At 34.3% G+C, this 16,874-nt stretch overlaps 1 protein-coding gene across 4 annotated transcripts in view; it reads left to right on the plus strand.

The window, feature by feature from the left end:
* LOC121738348 (tryptophan--tRNA ligase, mitochondrial) overlaps positions 1-16,874 on the plus strand; it is a 65,472-nt gene that overhangs the window by 19,152 nt on the left and 29,446 nt on the right. For all 4 annotated transcript variants that reach the window (XM_042130330.1, XM_042130331.1, XM_042130334.1 and 1 more), the window contains exons 5-6: positions 4,012-4,156; positions 11,645-11,796. In XM_042130330.1, coding sequence (XP_041986264.1) covers positions 4,012-4,156; positions 11,645-11,796 — 297 coding nt within the window. The remainder of the gene's footprint in view (positions 1-4,011; positions 4,157-11,644; positions 11,797-16,874) is intronic.

Here is a 16,874-nt window from a genome sequence, read left to right on the forward strand (position 1 = left end):
TATAGATTATAAATTTTGTCACTAGCAAACACTGGAAAAATTAAAGCAGAAGAAATAGTTCTTCATTAAGAAACATTTTTATAGCCGACGATCTCGGCAAGAATGTGGCTTGTGCATGCATGTGGTAGATAAGTCAGTCTTAAGTATAGTTTACACAGAGCCAATAATCTCGGCGCCAGTCCTGCAGAAGCCACTACTGGCCTGGCCCCTTTTGTTTATGGCGGCACTCGACTTATGGCGGCACTCGACATAGGCGAACGCGTTGGCCAACGCGTTGGCAGACGCGTTGGCCCAATGTGTAGAACGGGCGTTCGTGCGTTTGCCGTAGGTATTTAGACGTTGGCCGACGCGTTTGCTTGCCGCGCGGTGTCGGAAAGATCAAAGGACATTTGTCGCAAGCTTTGCGCTCCATCCACACATAGGCCGCGCGATCAGTTCGCCCGTAGTTATAGTTATGATAATTATAATAATATGTAATAATTTTTATATGTAATAATTTAATAAATAATAAGTAGGTAATAAAATAATTACTAATATTATCTCTAAATAGTATAAAACAAAGTCGCTTTCCGCTGTCTGTATGTATGTGTGTGTGTATGTATGCTTAGATCTTTAAAACTACTCAACGGATTTTGATGCGGTTTTTTTTAATAGATTGAGTGTTTTAAGAGGAAGGTTTATATGTATAACATATGCATAATATGGTAGAGAAACACTGATAATTTTAGAGGTTTCTAATGTTATGTCGTAAATAAATTCATTTTTTTGCGTTTATATTGCAAACGCTAGCTAAACCCTACGAGATAGATCAAAATTATGTACTACAGTATTGTACACCTTAATAAGGTAAACAAAAAAGTCCGCGATGGTATATGTCTATTTCTTAGGGATAACTCACAATAGCCATTTTTGTTCTTTACTTTTTACGAAAAATAATGGCTTATTTACGAAGCGATTTTAACAATTTACAACATTAACCCTTATCCAAATAAACATGTTTGGAAGCTAAGACATTAAATGTAGATTATAATTGTCTTTTACACTATACAATTTCGATCAATACTTTAGAAGTTTTCAAACGTATAAACTTACGCGGAATCAAAAAATATGTCGCGCGGCGGCGGCCGAGGGACATAGCGGTTACGGCGGAACCGGCCGGGGGCTCTCATAAGCTTCGGGCTTATGTTATTGTAGTAGATAGTGTATTTCGTCATTGTGTGGTTGTGCAGACGGTAACGCAGAGGAGCAACCACAGCGCTTTCTTTCAGATATTCATTGTTTCTGGTTCTTTGGTTTCTGAATTGTCGATAAAAATATATTAGACTTGGTTAGAAAAACGGACTTTTGTTTTTGCTTTGCGATTGGGTTATTTGTTGCTTTGTGGGTATTACTATACGATCATGCCTGGAAGACGTCGTCGTTCGAACATAGGTCGTAGTACAGTGAATGCCAAAAGAGCACGTTCAGCAAGAGATGAAGAATCGTCAACGGAACGTGAGACTCGCCTCAGCCAGAATAGTGATAGAAATCGGATACAGAGAGAAAGAGAATCGTCTGTAGAGCGTGAGGCTCGCCTCAGTCGGAAAAATGATAGAATTCGGATACAGAGAGAAAGAGAATCGTCTGTAGAGCGATTCCCCGAATTCCACTGATACCATCGGATTTACCGTTCCAATTTAAACGCCTACAATATCCGGTAAAAATATATTTTGCAATGACCATTAATAAATCGCAGGGTCAAACTTTCAACGTTGCAGGCCTAGATTTGAGCGTTGAGTGTTTTTCACATGGCCAATTATACGTCGCTCTTTCAAGAGTAACCTCTAAAGAAAACATGTTTGTATTTTCTAATGACAACGAAGCCGTAAACGTTGTATATAAAGACATTCTGTAGTGTATTAAGGTTTCAGCATTACACCCGTGCGAAGCCGGGGCGGGTCGCTAGTTATAATATAAAATATTATGTAAAAGTGAGTTTATTTCTTTGTTTGTTACGTTTTCTCGCCTTTTATTTATTTATTTCGAGAATACCCTTTAAAAACTTTTTCTTGTCCACATTTACAAAGTAATTATAAGCTGTGAATAAATATACAGCTGCAGCTGTTAGCGACTCAACATCCATTTCGAATCCGTCCGCACATTGGCGCGATCTAAAGCATACTGAACGACTTCCTATGTGTAGATTACTCACAAACGCCGTTGCAAGCTCACTGGCGCACTGGCGACCAACGTATCGGCCAACGCGTTCGCCTATATGGGGAGGCGGCTTTAGACAAAGTCATCGCATTCACGGATTTTTCTTCGGGTGTCCACACGTTTGCAGTTAAAAAAATAATGAGTTAACGGCGAAGTCTGTTGAAAAAGAAATGTTTTAAGAAACATCTGCGAACTATTAACAGAAGAGTCGATTGAAATATTAGAAAAAGAAAACTAAACTTTTTTTTTTTAATATTCATTCCGGCACGAAGTTGTTCTAGTGCCGAAACGCGCATTTGTTTATTTTTGTATGAATCACAACGCTTAATTCCACAAGCATTCGAGCTCCCTATAAAGTTGTATAATTTTTAAAGGTATCCTCTTCGTTGAATTTTCTCGGCATTTTGTCCTAGAAATTCCAAACACATGTATACCGTACAGACGTTCGCCAGTGACTGGCGAGATGCGTCTACACATGTCCGCAACGCTGGCTCGGGGGTCGAGGGGTATGCGGGTGTTAGATTTGAAAGAAAGTATAAATATAAAAACATACTTAAAGTAAATTTTAATCAAAGTATTAAAGCAGATTTTACGTAGTAATAGTATTATTCAATAATTTATTAAATTTATTCAAAGGGCTTGAAAATAACAGAAAGTTATATAAATCCATTTAAGCATTTATTTAGCAAGGTTCATAATATTGAAACAACGTAAGTACTTCTTATTAACCATTTATAGCTTGGTATACATCCACTAGTTTACTTAAACAGTTAAATCACTATATTATATCACATTATGACTTTACACAAACATTATGGCAGTAGAAAGTAATACTTATCTTTAACACGTCAAATAGAGATGCTTCTTCAATCATAGCCCGAGCAAAAATGTGTCGGAACACGTAAAGAACAGTCTTTTATAACGTGTCCCCACTCTTCGACCCGCCCACTGGTATAGTTTAAATACAAAATAGTACTAGTTTCATTATTAGCATAGATTCTAAACTATTTACATATTTTTAAAACCATCATAAAATCATAATATTTATGTAATATGTATTAGTTAAAAATGTAATACTATAACACAGGCGGGAGGTCACTGGCTAGAAAAATAGACGGGCGCTCTATTCTCGCCAGTACTGGCAGCCAGCGTTGGCCTGGCTTGAAAAACTTTTCACACGCGGCATATACCAAGCCAATACTGGCTGCCAGTCTTATTGGCAGCCAGTATTGGCTGTGTATAAACTATACTTTACATCTTTTCATGCGAGAAGCATGCGCTAGCAAAACTGTGTTCAAGCATGCACATGTGGTAGGCGCCTTAATATCATGACACAATCTATCAAAACGTAAACAAATCAAAAAATCATAAACTAAAGAGTTGTACAAAATAATATAAAAAAGGTTTTAAAAAAGAAGAAGAAGAAGGAATGTACACTTCAAAACACGCGTCAGACAACTTGACGCGCACGTTCCGCTTGCCGACGCGAAAATCCCGCGTTGCGGTCGCGTACTGTGTGCACAGCGTCATAAGTCATAAAATTACATGGGCAGCGTCCGCCGCGCGGTGGACGCTTCCGCTTCGCAGTCGCGCTGGTCGCGTAGGTTTGGCCTCAGCTTTAAGGATATAAGATACATATAAAGTGGGTCAGAAACGCCCAATGATCTTTCAATAACAAAAGGGGCTTCAGAGAAGTCTTCAAAGAACCCCTCAAAGGCCCCTCACTTCTGAAGAAGAATTTGAATGAATGTTGTGTCACACATTAAGATTTATTCAAGTAATGTGGCTAAAACAATTAGTTGTTTCTCGTACTAGGCGGCGGATATCCTGCTGTACCGTGGCACGCACGTTCCTGCGGGTGCAGACCAGCTGCAGCACCTGCAGGTGGCATCGCAGCTGGTGCGCACGTTTCACCACCGATACGGACAGCTCTTCCCAACGCCGAGGCCCATCCTACCTGGTAAACATTCATTTGGTTATATTATTCAAAGTTTCAATAAAATTTCAATTTATTGAAACTTTATAATAATTACAGGATAATTATTATAAAGTTATACCAAGTTTCATCTCGCAATTTTTAGCAAAATTTTATTTTCTGTTTTGTTATTTTTTGTTCTTATATTACTTATAAGGATGGTGGTCTTCATGACTGATGGCCTCATATAACTGTTCCCCTTGAATAGTTTACTACAATCTATACTAATATTATAAAGCGGAAGAGTTTGTTAGTTTGTTTGTTTGTTTGAACGCGCTAATCTCAGGAACTACTGGTCCGATTTGAAAAATTCTTTCAGTGTTAGATAGCCCATTTATCGAGGAAGACTATAGGCTATATTTTATCACGCTAAGACTAATAGGAGCGAAGAAATAGAGGAAAGTGTGGAAAAAACGGGGAGAGATTATTTGAAAGGACTTATTTGAACGCGCTAATCTCAGGAACTACTGGTCCGATTTAAAAAATTCTTCCAATGTTAGATAGCCCATTTATCGAGGAAGATTATAGGTTATGTATAGATTATATTTTATCACAGTAATAAAATACACTTTTCATGCACTTTTTCCACTTTTATTAATAACAATTATGTTTTACACGACCGGTTTCGATAAAATACCGGTCGTGTAAAACATAATTGTTATTAATAAAAGTGGAAAAAGTGCATGAAAAGTGTATATTATTTCTGTGAAACATGAATTTCCACCAAGAAGTTACGGTACATTCAATATCATATATATTTTATCACGCTAAGTCTAATAGGAGCGAAGAAATAGAGGAAAGTATGGAAAAAACAAGGAAATTATTTGAAAGGGCTTATTTGAACGCGCTAATCTCAGGAACTACTGGTCCGATTTGAAAAATTCTTTCAGTGTTAGGTAGCCCATTTATCGAGAAAGGCCATAGGCTATATTTTATCACGCTAATGGTGCCTTCTCACGGCGCGTATTATCGCAAGCCGCACCGCGCCGTGTGAAGGGATGGCGCGGCGCGGCTCGTGCAGGCGCGTCCCGATCCGATTAAAATCGGTAACTTCAAAGGCGTATGAATATATATATATATATATATATATATACTTATATATTTTTTTTTTTTTTTTTTTTTTAGTATTTGTTGGTATAGCTGCAACAGATATACACAATCTGTGAAAATTTCAGAAGTCTTAGAGCATTTCCCAAAAAAAGTGTACTTTCTATCTAAATCTTTGTCCCACATTTTAAAATATGTTTTTCTATACATAAAATAGACCATTACCCGTTTCTATTAAATTGTATACGTAGTAAGCTAAATAAATTCAGTAAAAAACATTTACAAATTAGAATTATATTAATAAATTATTAACTACAAAAATATTTTGAAAATCAGTCTAATCTAGTCGTATGAAAAGTGAAGTGTACCAATTTCATACCTTCCCAAACAATTGATTGTATTTGTAAGGCCTTGCGGAAATTTTTGAAACAACTTATGTATTTATTTAGGGCTGCAAGACCATTAATCATTTAAAAAGAATATTTGGTCGTATTAGAACAAATTTATTTAATAAATAATGTTTTTGTTGTATCGCGGAAAAATTCCTCTTTGAAATTCCTTTTTTGTGACCACATTTTTTAAAATTTTGGAGTCTATTTTGGTATAAATATGTTTTAGTATAGTGGCAAAATTGTTAAGCTCGATATCCATCTTATTTTCGTTTTGATATTTCTTTTACGTTCCACGTGCGCGAACAAAAGGTTGTCTATTAGCGTATTGGTCCAGAAAATTTCCAGTCTTTGTTACCCAAGAAACGCAGGTAAGCTTTAATATTATTATTATTTCGCCTTAAGATCCATTAAAGCTCCCAATTTTGATTTCGTAAGTCAAATCATAAACGAGTATTAGTTTAAGTTGTACGCGTATACAAGTTGAAAAGTTTATTTAACTTTATTCGTTACTTCCTTTTTTGTTACTTTTGAGTGGTAACGTATATAAGGAAAAGAAGGTAACAAAATAGGAAATTGTAAGGCAGAGTGTTGACTATGTGATTTTTATTATAATAATTATGAAAATTACATGAGTCGTAGCCAAGCTTTTAAAGATTATATTATTTGCTCATCTTGTTTTGGCATATAATTAGCAACATTGATATTTTTGGATATTATGTAATAAGATTAGACAAACAATATTTTGTTTCAGATACTGATTTATTAACCAAAGGATCGTAAAGAAACAGAGAAATGATACTCTTAAATATAACAGACTAGCTGTTGCCTGCGACTTCGTCCGCGTGGACTTCAGTTTATAAAGCGCGATGTCAACAAAATTGGTGTCAAAAGCTTTTATAAAAAAACCCTGGTACCCCTTAAATCAATACAGCTGTGCAGTGTGCACACAATAAGTATTTCATTTTTTTATATTAAACTTTATATTTTATGCCAAATTTTAAAGCTTATTTAGCCCCCCAATTACACAACTTTACCCTTAAACTATTTATCATTGATAGGTTTAAGGTTACGTCACTGCACAGATAAAGTACTCAGTTTTTAATACCGTAGAATAGATATAACATTCGAAAAAAATCGAAACTTAAATGTAAGATGATACCACCTCTTATAGAAAGACTTTTGAGCAAGCGTCAGCGCGATATAGAAGACGCACGGCGCCATCTATTATGAATTTTTGGAACTAACTTAATTTGAACAAATTTACCCATTTTCACCCCCTGATAACCGTATTTTCCAGTAAAAAAAGTAGCCTATGTCCTTTCTCAGGCTTTAGACTATCTGTATACAAAATTTCATTACAATCGGTTCGGTAGTTTTGGCGTTTGGTGTGAAAGCGAGACTGAGAGACAGACAGACAGACAGAGATACTTTCGCGTTTATAATATTAGTATAGATTATGTTCACACTGCACAGCTGTTTTTGGGTATTTTGATTAATTAAGGGCCGCGCTACACCGGAATAGCAGCGGCGAGGCGAGCACTTTCAGCGCTGCCATTCCGGTGTAGCGCGGCCCTAAGAGGGGTACCACTTACCAGGGTTTTAAAAAGTTTTTAAATTTGACACAAATTTTGTTGACACCGCGCGCTATAAACTAAAGTACACGCGGACGAAGTCGCGGGCAACAGCTAGTAACTAATAAGTATGATTAGTTCTATGTTACAATGAAGTAAAAAATAAAACGCCATCTGTTGAATCGTATTAGAACTAAAATGTTCATTGCATCGATATATTTTTTATAATATTATACATAAAATATATTTAAGTAAAAAATAAAACGCCGTCTGTTTTCATATATTAGAATTAAAATGTTGATTGCATTGATATATTTTCTTGATGGAATATAGGCCAACTGCACGGTACACTTGTACACGTTGTCAACTTGTCACATATATTAGAAATGCAGTAAGAGTTCTATAAGATAAGATAGATTGATTATTATTATACCAAGTGATAATATTATTAAACATAATATTCTAACGTATTAAAAACGTAACCTTAAACCTATCAATAATAAATAGTTTATGGGTAAAGTTGTGTAATTGGCTTTAAAATGAAATACTTATTGTGTGCACACTGCACAGCTGTATTGATTTAAGGGGTACCAGGGTTTTTTTATAAAAGCTTTTGACACCAATTTTGTTGACATCGCGCTTTATAAACTGAAGTCCACGCGGACGAAGTCGCGGGCAACAGCTAGTAACTAATAAGTATGATTAGTTCTATGTTACAATGAAGTAAAAAATAAAACGCCATCTGTTGAATCGTATTAGAACTAAAATGTTCATTGCATCGATATATTTCTGGATTTTTTATAATATTATACAATAAAATATAAAATATATTTAAGATTTTTAAAATATTATTTTAATACACATCCAAGACCCAGGAACATTGAAAACTTTTTGTTCCGCCTGCGGGACTCGAACCCAGGACCCCCGGGATGAGCGCTGGCCACGCGCAATGCGAATTAATTTTCATCGATATTTTCATGGAAATAAGATATTTTCCCACATCAAAATGTAGCCTATGTCCTTTCTCAGACTCTAGAATAACTGTGTACAAAATTTCATTGCAATAGGTTCAGTAGTTTTGGCGTGAAAGCGAGACAGACAGACAGAGATACTTTCGCATTTATAATATTAGTATGGATTTTTTTGTACTACTGTGTAGACTAGGTTTAAGAAATCCTATTTTATTACCAGAATTATATTTTGGTTACTGTCCCATAAAAGCGGGCGTATATTTCTTTGGTTTTTTTTTTAATATTTTATTAGGATATTATTATGTTTTTGTGATGAAGACAAAAGTAAATACTTCGTTTTTGCATTATATATGTATAAAAAAATTATACATGATAAAATAGACTCAATATTGTAAAGATGAGAAAGAGTTGTGGCCGAATAGTAACCACCTATATTTTAAGATTTTACTGTTAAAAATAGACAGATATTTTAAAAACAAATTAAATTTTGTTTTATTATCCCATTTAATCAAATAAAATTTCTAATAACACAATTCGACATTGAATTTACGTAATCTATTAAAGGTAACAAAATAAGAAATTTTCTGCACCTCTGGGTTTGTTTTAATAGATGTTGTTATTTATTAACATTTTATATCTGAAACAACCCCTATTCCAAATTTTGTAGACATTTACCCATGTCTTAAAATAAAAAAATCGGTAATATTTAAACATTTTTATTTTATCATATTTTCTAAAAAATAGTACAAATTTTTTGAGAAATTCTCCTTATTAATAGGGTTTACTAAGACTTCGTTGTCTGTCCGTCTGCCTGTTTGTCTATATGTCTCCAGGCTGTATCTCAAGAACCGCTATAGTTAGACTTCTGACATTTTTACAGATTGTGTATGTCTGTTGCCGCTATAAGAACAAATACTAAAAATTAAATAAAGTTAATATTTAAGGGGGCTCCCATACAAGAAACGTGATTTTTTTGGCCTTTTTTGCTCGTAATCAATTATAGTAACAGCGAGGTACTTGAAAATTTTACGAAATCCTTAATTATATTTGTACTTTAATAATTAATAATAAAATTAAAATAAAGTAATTGTTTAAGGGGGGCTCCCATACAAAAACACAATTTTTTGTCTACTTTTGCTAAGATAAAAAAATATATAAACAATGAAATTTTTTGAAATCTCTATTAATAATATTATTAACTATTGTATATAGAATTTAAAAAAATATATTACTTTGAAATTATATTTTTTTTAATATATCTTTCATCGGTCGAAAGTACTTACCCAAATTTGAGGTTTTTCGAACCTTTAAAATTCATATCTTTAAAAATATTAACTTTATCGTAAAAAGTAATAGGACCTTTTTTATTGGTATTTCAATAAAGAATATAAAAAAAATTTGTTCGGTTGAAAAATAACAATTCCTTGCAATTGTTTAAACAATGTTTGTTTAAACAATATGGCACCGGGTTGCGCCCTGGCAACATGCATTTATATCATCAGGAGGGCAATTTGAAGAGGATCGCATAAAAAATTTGAGGTGGAATAGTTTTCGGTACTCATGCCCCGACTCGTTCTAGTGTATTGAGCAAACAGGCGAGCACGAGCCGCCCCTTCTCACGGCGCGTGATATCACAAGCCGCGCCACGCCGACAAAAATTCAAGTAAAATGAAACTTTATCAACACGAAAATAGATATCATTTTGCTCTAAGTCACTACGGTAAATAAGTAAATTTTAATGAAATGCAACTTTATTCACTAGGCAATTAGGTTGCATTTCAATCTATGCCGCTAATTTTAAGTGTAATTCATTTATTTGATAACAGACGCCGCTGCTTGGCGGCTACATCGCGCTATAGCTAGCACGAAGATTTTTATTATAGGTGATTAACTAATATGAAACCCTTTTCACTTACACTCATTCTTGGTGTTGTAGAATTATCACGCCAGAGGGATTTAAGTCCCAGGGTGGGATACCCTGGGGGCTGGGACTAAATTCCTATGGCGTGTATTGGTCCTCAAATACTGGTGGCAGTTCATTCCTGAGTTTTACAGTGCATGGCAGGATGTTACGCAAAAAATGCACGGTGGAAGACTGCCACTCACCAAGGTGATGAGGATTGATGATGGTATGTTTTCGCGTTACTTTTATAATTCACAATAATAATAATTATTATGTTTCCACTTGTACTGGTGGAAGAATGACGCTTCTGTTCGAGCACAACATCACGAAATCTGTCTGTACGGCTACCCTGGGACTAAAATCGCTCTGGCATGATAATTCTACAACACCAAGAGTGAGTGTGAATTAGGGATGGGCGTTGAATGAACGAACCGTTTTATTAAACTGTTTAATAGTCATGAACAGGTAAACTAGTTTAGCGTTTTCTGATAAACTGGTTTATGCGTGAACGGTGTAAAATTTCAGTAATTAATCTGCCTGCCTGCCAGTCCTAAGCCTGGAAAAAAGTACTATCTAGGGAAGTGCATTTCCATCGCTCACAGATTAAACCGTCTCGTCGTTCGTCGTCATCAGTCGTCGCGTCGAAGTGCAAAACGACAACAACAAGTCAAAACAGTTAATACTGAAAGTCGTTTAGTCAAGAAAACTACTTTGTTTGTCATAGTTTATTGTTTAGTTCAGTGTTCGTCGAAGACGAAAACTAGTTGAAAAAAAATCTGTTTTGTCATTGACTAGTTTACGGTGAACGATAAACGGTCTCGTTTCGTTGATCGAAAAAGCTTCGACGACCCACCACACTATTCGTCGAAGACGTAAACTAGTCGAAAACAAACTGTTTTTTCAACTAGTTTACGATGAACGATAAACAGTCAGAGTCAGAAAAAGCGTCGACAACCCACCACTAGTGTGAATGGAAATAAATTCATACTACTTAATCACCTTATACCTATAACAAATATCTTCGTGCTAGCTATAGCGCGATGTAGCCGCCAAGCAGCGGCATCTGTTATCAAAATAAAGGAATTAAACTTAATATAATAAAATTAGCGGCATAGATTGAAATACAACCTAGTTGCCTAGTGAATAAAGTTGCATTTCATTAAAATTTACTTATTAAACGTAGTGACTTAAAGCAAAATGATATCTTTTATCGTTTTGTCCCAGAAAATGTACGGTTCCCGCACAATAAACTTTAATTATTATCGCCTAAGCCCTAAACTATTTAATCTATTTTGATGAAATTTGGCATGGAGATTGGGTATAAGTACTAATTTGAATCTGGGACAAGGAATGTTTTTGTACCGAAAAAATGTGCGGTTCCCACACAATATACTTTTCTGATTTGCGCGTAAACGATTCAATCGATGTACGGGAACAACTATAAAGTAAAGTCCACGCGGACGAAGTCGCGGGCAACACCTAGTGTATATATAGTGATAGTGTATAACAAGAACCTTAGCCACAGCAACACATGGCCAGGTCTACTAGTAATATTATGTAATAATAAATTTAACAACATTGTGTTTCAGATGAGCTGTGTGAAAGAATTAAAAGTCTAAGAGATCCAACTAAGAAGATGTCCAAATCTGATTCTGATTCCAAATCAAGGATATTACTTAGCGATTCTGACGACACCATAAAATTAAAAATTAGAAAAGCTGTCACTGACTTCAATCCAGAGGTATGTTGTAAAAATTTTCTTATGTTATTTATGTGCAAAACCACAAATATTTACATTTATAAATATTTACAATACAAAGTATGAAATTCTATCTAGTATCTTTGTGGGGGTAATTATAGTAGGTCGCGTTTACACGTGCCACCTATGCCACAGAATATACTTACCTATATTAGTTGTACCAACAGAATTCCCACTGGCGAAACCCGTTTAAAGAAATAACGACTCATGCCACGATACTATAAAGTTCAAATTCCGACCGCGCAGTGCTAGGTGCCAACAATTATATTTACCTACTTGTGCGCTCTCTTTCCATCGCATAACTCGTACCTTTTCTGACGAAATCAAGGTTTTTGCCTTTTAGAAAACAAAATAATATTTTTTAATTACTATTGGTACGAATACCAAACCTTTTTATAGTAATACATATAAAATTTTTGTAACCCAACCTATTAATATTTTATAGTAGATTTTTTTATTCGATTAAAGTGCAGGAAACTTTTACAATTTAAACATAGTAACTTGTGTTTATTTCTGTGTAGTTTGTGTGTTTCTTTGTATGAAATTGATTTATTGGCTATGTTTGTATAGTATTTATATACTTTTTAGGGTTCCGTAGCCAAATCGCAAAAAATAAAAAAGAAAGATAAAGTCTATAAACATTCGTCATGTCTGTCTGTCTGTCTGTCTGTCCGTCCGTCCGTATGTCACAGCTATTTTTCTCCGGTACTAATAAGAGCTATACTATTGAAACTTGGTAAGTAGATGTAGTCTGTGAACCGCTTTAAGATTTAGATATAAAAATGGAAAAATTATTAAAAATTTTAGGGGTCCCCATAGATACAACTGAAACAAAAAAAATTTCATCTAACCTATGCGTGTGGGTTATCTATGAATAGGTCTTCAATAATCATATTGAGGTTTCTATAGTTTGTGCGTTTTATGATGATATGCGTGATACATTATAATTGACAATAGTAGGGAAGTTACCTAACAATTATTATTTTTAACAAAAAATAAAACCGATTTCCAGGGTAAAAACAATAATAATTTATAATAAACAAAAAAGTATTAAATAATTTAATATTTCTTACTCTTTGAAGTGCCTTAGGCATAATTCTCCTAAACCTCAACTATTTCTGTACACAATCTTCATTATTTTGAAGACGGTACCAGCTAATAATACTGAGTTCTATGACAAAATATTTTTTATATTTAAAACTGGTACCGACTTCAAAATAATGAAGATATGGTGTACCTACAGGACCTACGGAAATATTAAATTATTTAATACTTTTTTGTTCATTATAAATTATTATTATTTTTACCCTGGAAGTCGGTTTTTTTTGTTAAAATAATAATTTCACTCTTTTTAGTCATTTATAAGGTTTCCTGTACAGACCAATGTGTTATGCTTACTGACTTTGGATCCAGGATACACTTTCATGATGTGAGAACTCATTGTCTGAGATCACTATCACTTCAGAATTGCTTAAGCAACTCCAAGCATATATACCACTGTATGCTTGGCTTTAATCAAGCAATGATAAAATTAATGTTCATACGCCTGTCTTAAAAGGCTCTAAAGTTCTGTTCAGTGACTTTCTTTCTTTCATTACACTAATGAAAACTTATCAATGCAATATTATGCTCAACATAATATAATATTATGCTCAAATCTATACTAATATTATAAATGCGAAAGTATCTCTGTCTGTCTGTCTGTCTGTCTGTCTGTCTGTCTGTCTGTCTGTCTCGCTTTCACGCCAAAACTACTGAACCGATTGCAATGAAATTTTGTACACAGTTATTCTAGAGTCTGAGAAAGGACATAGGCTACATTTTGATGTGGGAAAATATCTTATTTCCATGAAAATATCGATGAAAATTAATTCGCATTGCGCGTGGCCAGCGCTCATCCCGGGGGTCCTGGGTTCGAGTCCCGCAGGCGGAACAAAAAGTTTTCAATGTTCCTGGGTCTTGGATGTGTATTAAAATAATATTTCAAAAATCTTAAATATATTTTATGTATAATATTATAAAAAATCCAGAAATATATCGATGCACTGAACATTTTAGTTCTATTATTATTAGTATATACGATTCAACAGATGGCGTTTTATTTTTTACTTCAATGTAACATAGAACTAATCATACTTATTAGTTATTATGTTTTTGTTTATAGTTTTTAATACGTTAGAATATTATGTTTAATAATATTATCACTTGGTATAATAATAATCAATCTATCTTATCTTATAGAACTCCTACTGCATTTCTAGGAGTTCGAGTGTACCGTGTTGGCCTATATTCCATCCAGAAAATATACCAATGCAATCAACATTTTAATTCTAATATATGAAAACAGATGGCGTTTTATTTTTTACTTCATTATTGTAACAGAACTAATCATACCTACTTTATTATATATTATAAATTATCCATACTAATATTATAAATGCGAAAGTATCTCTGTCTGTCTGTCTGTCTGTCTGTCTGTCTGTCTGTCTGTCTGTCTCGCTTTCACGCCAAAACTACTGAACCGATTGCAATGAAATTTTGTACACAGTTATTCTAGAGTCTGAGAAAGGACATAGGCTACATTTTGATGTGGGAAAATATCTTATTTCCATGAAAATATCGATGAAAATTAATTCGCATTGCGCGTGGGCAGCGCTCATCCCGGGGGTCCTGGGTTCGAGTCCCGCAGGCGGAACAAAAAGTTTTCAATGTTCCTGGGTCTTGGATGTGTATTAAAATAATATTTCAAAAATCTTAAATGTATTAATTTATGTATAATATTATAAAAAATCCAGAAATATGTCGATGCAATGAACATTTTAGTTCTAATACGATTCAACAGATGGCGTTTTATTTTTTACTTTATTGTAACATAGAACTAATCATACTTATTAGTTAGTATGTTTTTGTTTATAGTTTTTAATACGTTAGAATATTATGTTTAGATAATAATATAATCACTTGGTATAATAATAATAATCAATCTATCTTATCTTATAGAACTCCTACTGCATTTCTAATATATGTGACAAGTTGCCAACAGAAGGCGCTCTAAAATAAAGGAGTTCGAGTGTACCGTGTTGGCCTATATTCCATCCAGAAAATATATCAATGCAATCAATATTTTAATTCTAATATATGAAAACAGATGGCGTTTTATTTTTTACTTTATTATTGTAACAGAACTAATCATACCTACTTTACTATATAATATTGTTTTTATTCATAACTAGCTGTTGCCCGCGACTTCGTCCGCGTGGACTTTAGTTTATAGCGCGCGGTGTCAACAAAATTTGTGTCAAATTTAAAAACTTTTTAAAACCCTGGTAAGTGGTACCCCTCTTAGGGCCGCGCTACACTGGAGTGGCAGCGCTGAAAGTGCTCGCCTCGCCGCTGCCATTCCGGTGTAGCGCGGCCCTTAATTAATCAAAATACCCAAAAACAGCTGTGCAGTGTGCACATAATCTATACTAATATTATAAATGCGAAAGTATCTCTGTCTGTCTGTCAGTCTCGCTTTCACGCCAAACGCCAAAACTACCGAACCGATTGTAATGAAATTTTGTATACAGATAGTCTAAAGCCTGAGAAAGGACATAGGCTACTTTTTTAATGGAAAAAGGGGTTGTAAGGATCGTAAATTTGTTCAAAAAATTCATAATAGATGGCGCCGTGCGTCTTCTACATCGCGCTGACGCTTGCTCAAAAGTCTTTCTATAAGAGGTGGTATCATCTTACATTTAAGTCTCGATTTTTTTCGATTGTCATATCTATTCTACGGTATTATATAACTCAGTACTTTATCTGTGCAGGCAGTGACGTAACCTTAAGACCAAATTTCACCAACGACTGTTAAAGTTAATGCTCGAATTAGTATCACGTTAGCTGTTTCGTTTTTCATATGAATGAAAGAGAAGACAGGATATTTTAACAAGCTGTTAACACTAACAGCCATTGGTGAAATTGGGGCTAACCCTATCAATGATAAATAGTTTATGGGTAAAGTTGTGTAATTGGGGGGCTAAATAAGGTTTAAAATTTGGCATAAAATATAAAGTTTAATATAAAAAACCGGCCAAGTGCGAGTCGGACTCGCGCACCGAGGGTTCCGTACAATCCTGCAAGGTTTACAAAGTTCGTTCATTACGACAATCGAGTCATAACTATGGTATTTTTATTGCAAAATGAAATTCATAACATTACAATGGGGAAAGATGGAGGAGCATAAATTTAAGACAAAGATCTCTTTATCGTTTAAGTAATCCTTTATTTTATATTAACACATATCATTTATCTATAATATAACTGAAACACTTATACTAGCCTTGCAGCAGACTTGCGAAAGTGGTTAAAGGCAATTAGATCTAAGTATTTGATATGAATTTCAACTTGATAGCTCTACGCGTTCATGAGGAAAAAAGTAATAAGTTTATATTTATTAAAAAATATATATTTTGTAATGTTACTAAAAATTTAAGGTTTTCGGAATTTTTCCTTTATGTGTGCTATAAAACGTTGCTTCATGCCAAATTTCAAGATTCTAGGTCGACTGGAAGTACCCTTTAGGTTTTGATTCCCTTGCGAGTACTTGCGAGTTTCAAAATATGCAGCTTAAATTGCTGTTTCTTTTGATTGCGTTGACATAGAAGTTTGATTTTGTTACAGCTTAAAGGTATTATAGACCTGAGTATTTGGTATGAATTTCAATTTAATACCTCTACGCGTTTATGAGGAAATGGGTAGTAAGTTTAAAATTATTAAAAAAAAATATATTATGTGATGTAACTAAAAATTTATGGTTTTCGTAATTTTTCCTTTATCTATGCTATAAGACGTTGCTTCGTACCAAATTTCAAGATTCTGAGTTCACGGGAAGCACCCTGTAGGTTTTGATTCCCTTGCAAGTGTCGAAAATTTGCGGCATAAACGGCTGTATCTTTTGATTGCGTTGGCTTAGAAGTTTGATTTTTTCACAGCTTCAAGGGACAGTAGACCTGAGTAATTGATATAAATTTCAGCTTCATACCTCCACGCGTTCCTGAGAAAAAGGGTCTTGACAG

The sequence above is a fragment of the Aricia agestis genome, chromosome Z, assembly GCF_905147365.1.
Source record: "Aricia agestis chromosome Z, ilAriAges1.1, whole genome shotgun sequence".
Classification (NCBI taxonomy): Eukaryota; Metazoa; Arthropoda; class Insecta; order Lepidoptera; family Lycaenidae; genus Aricia; species Aricia agestis.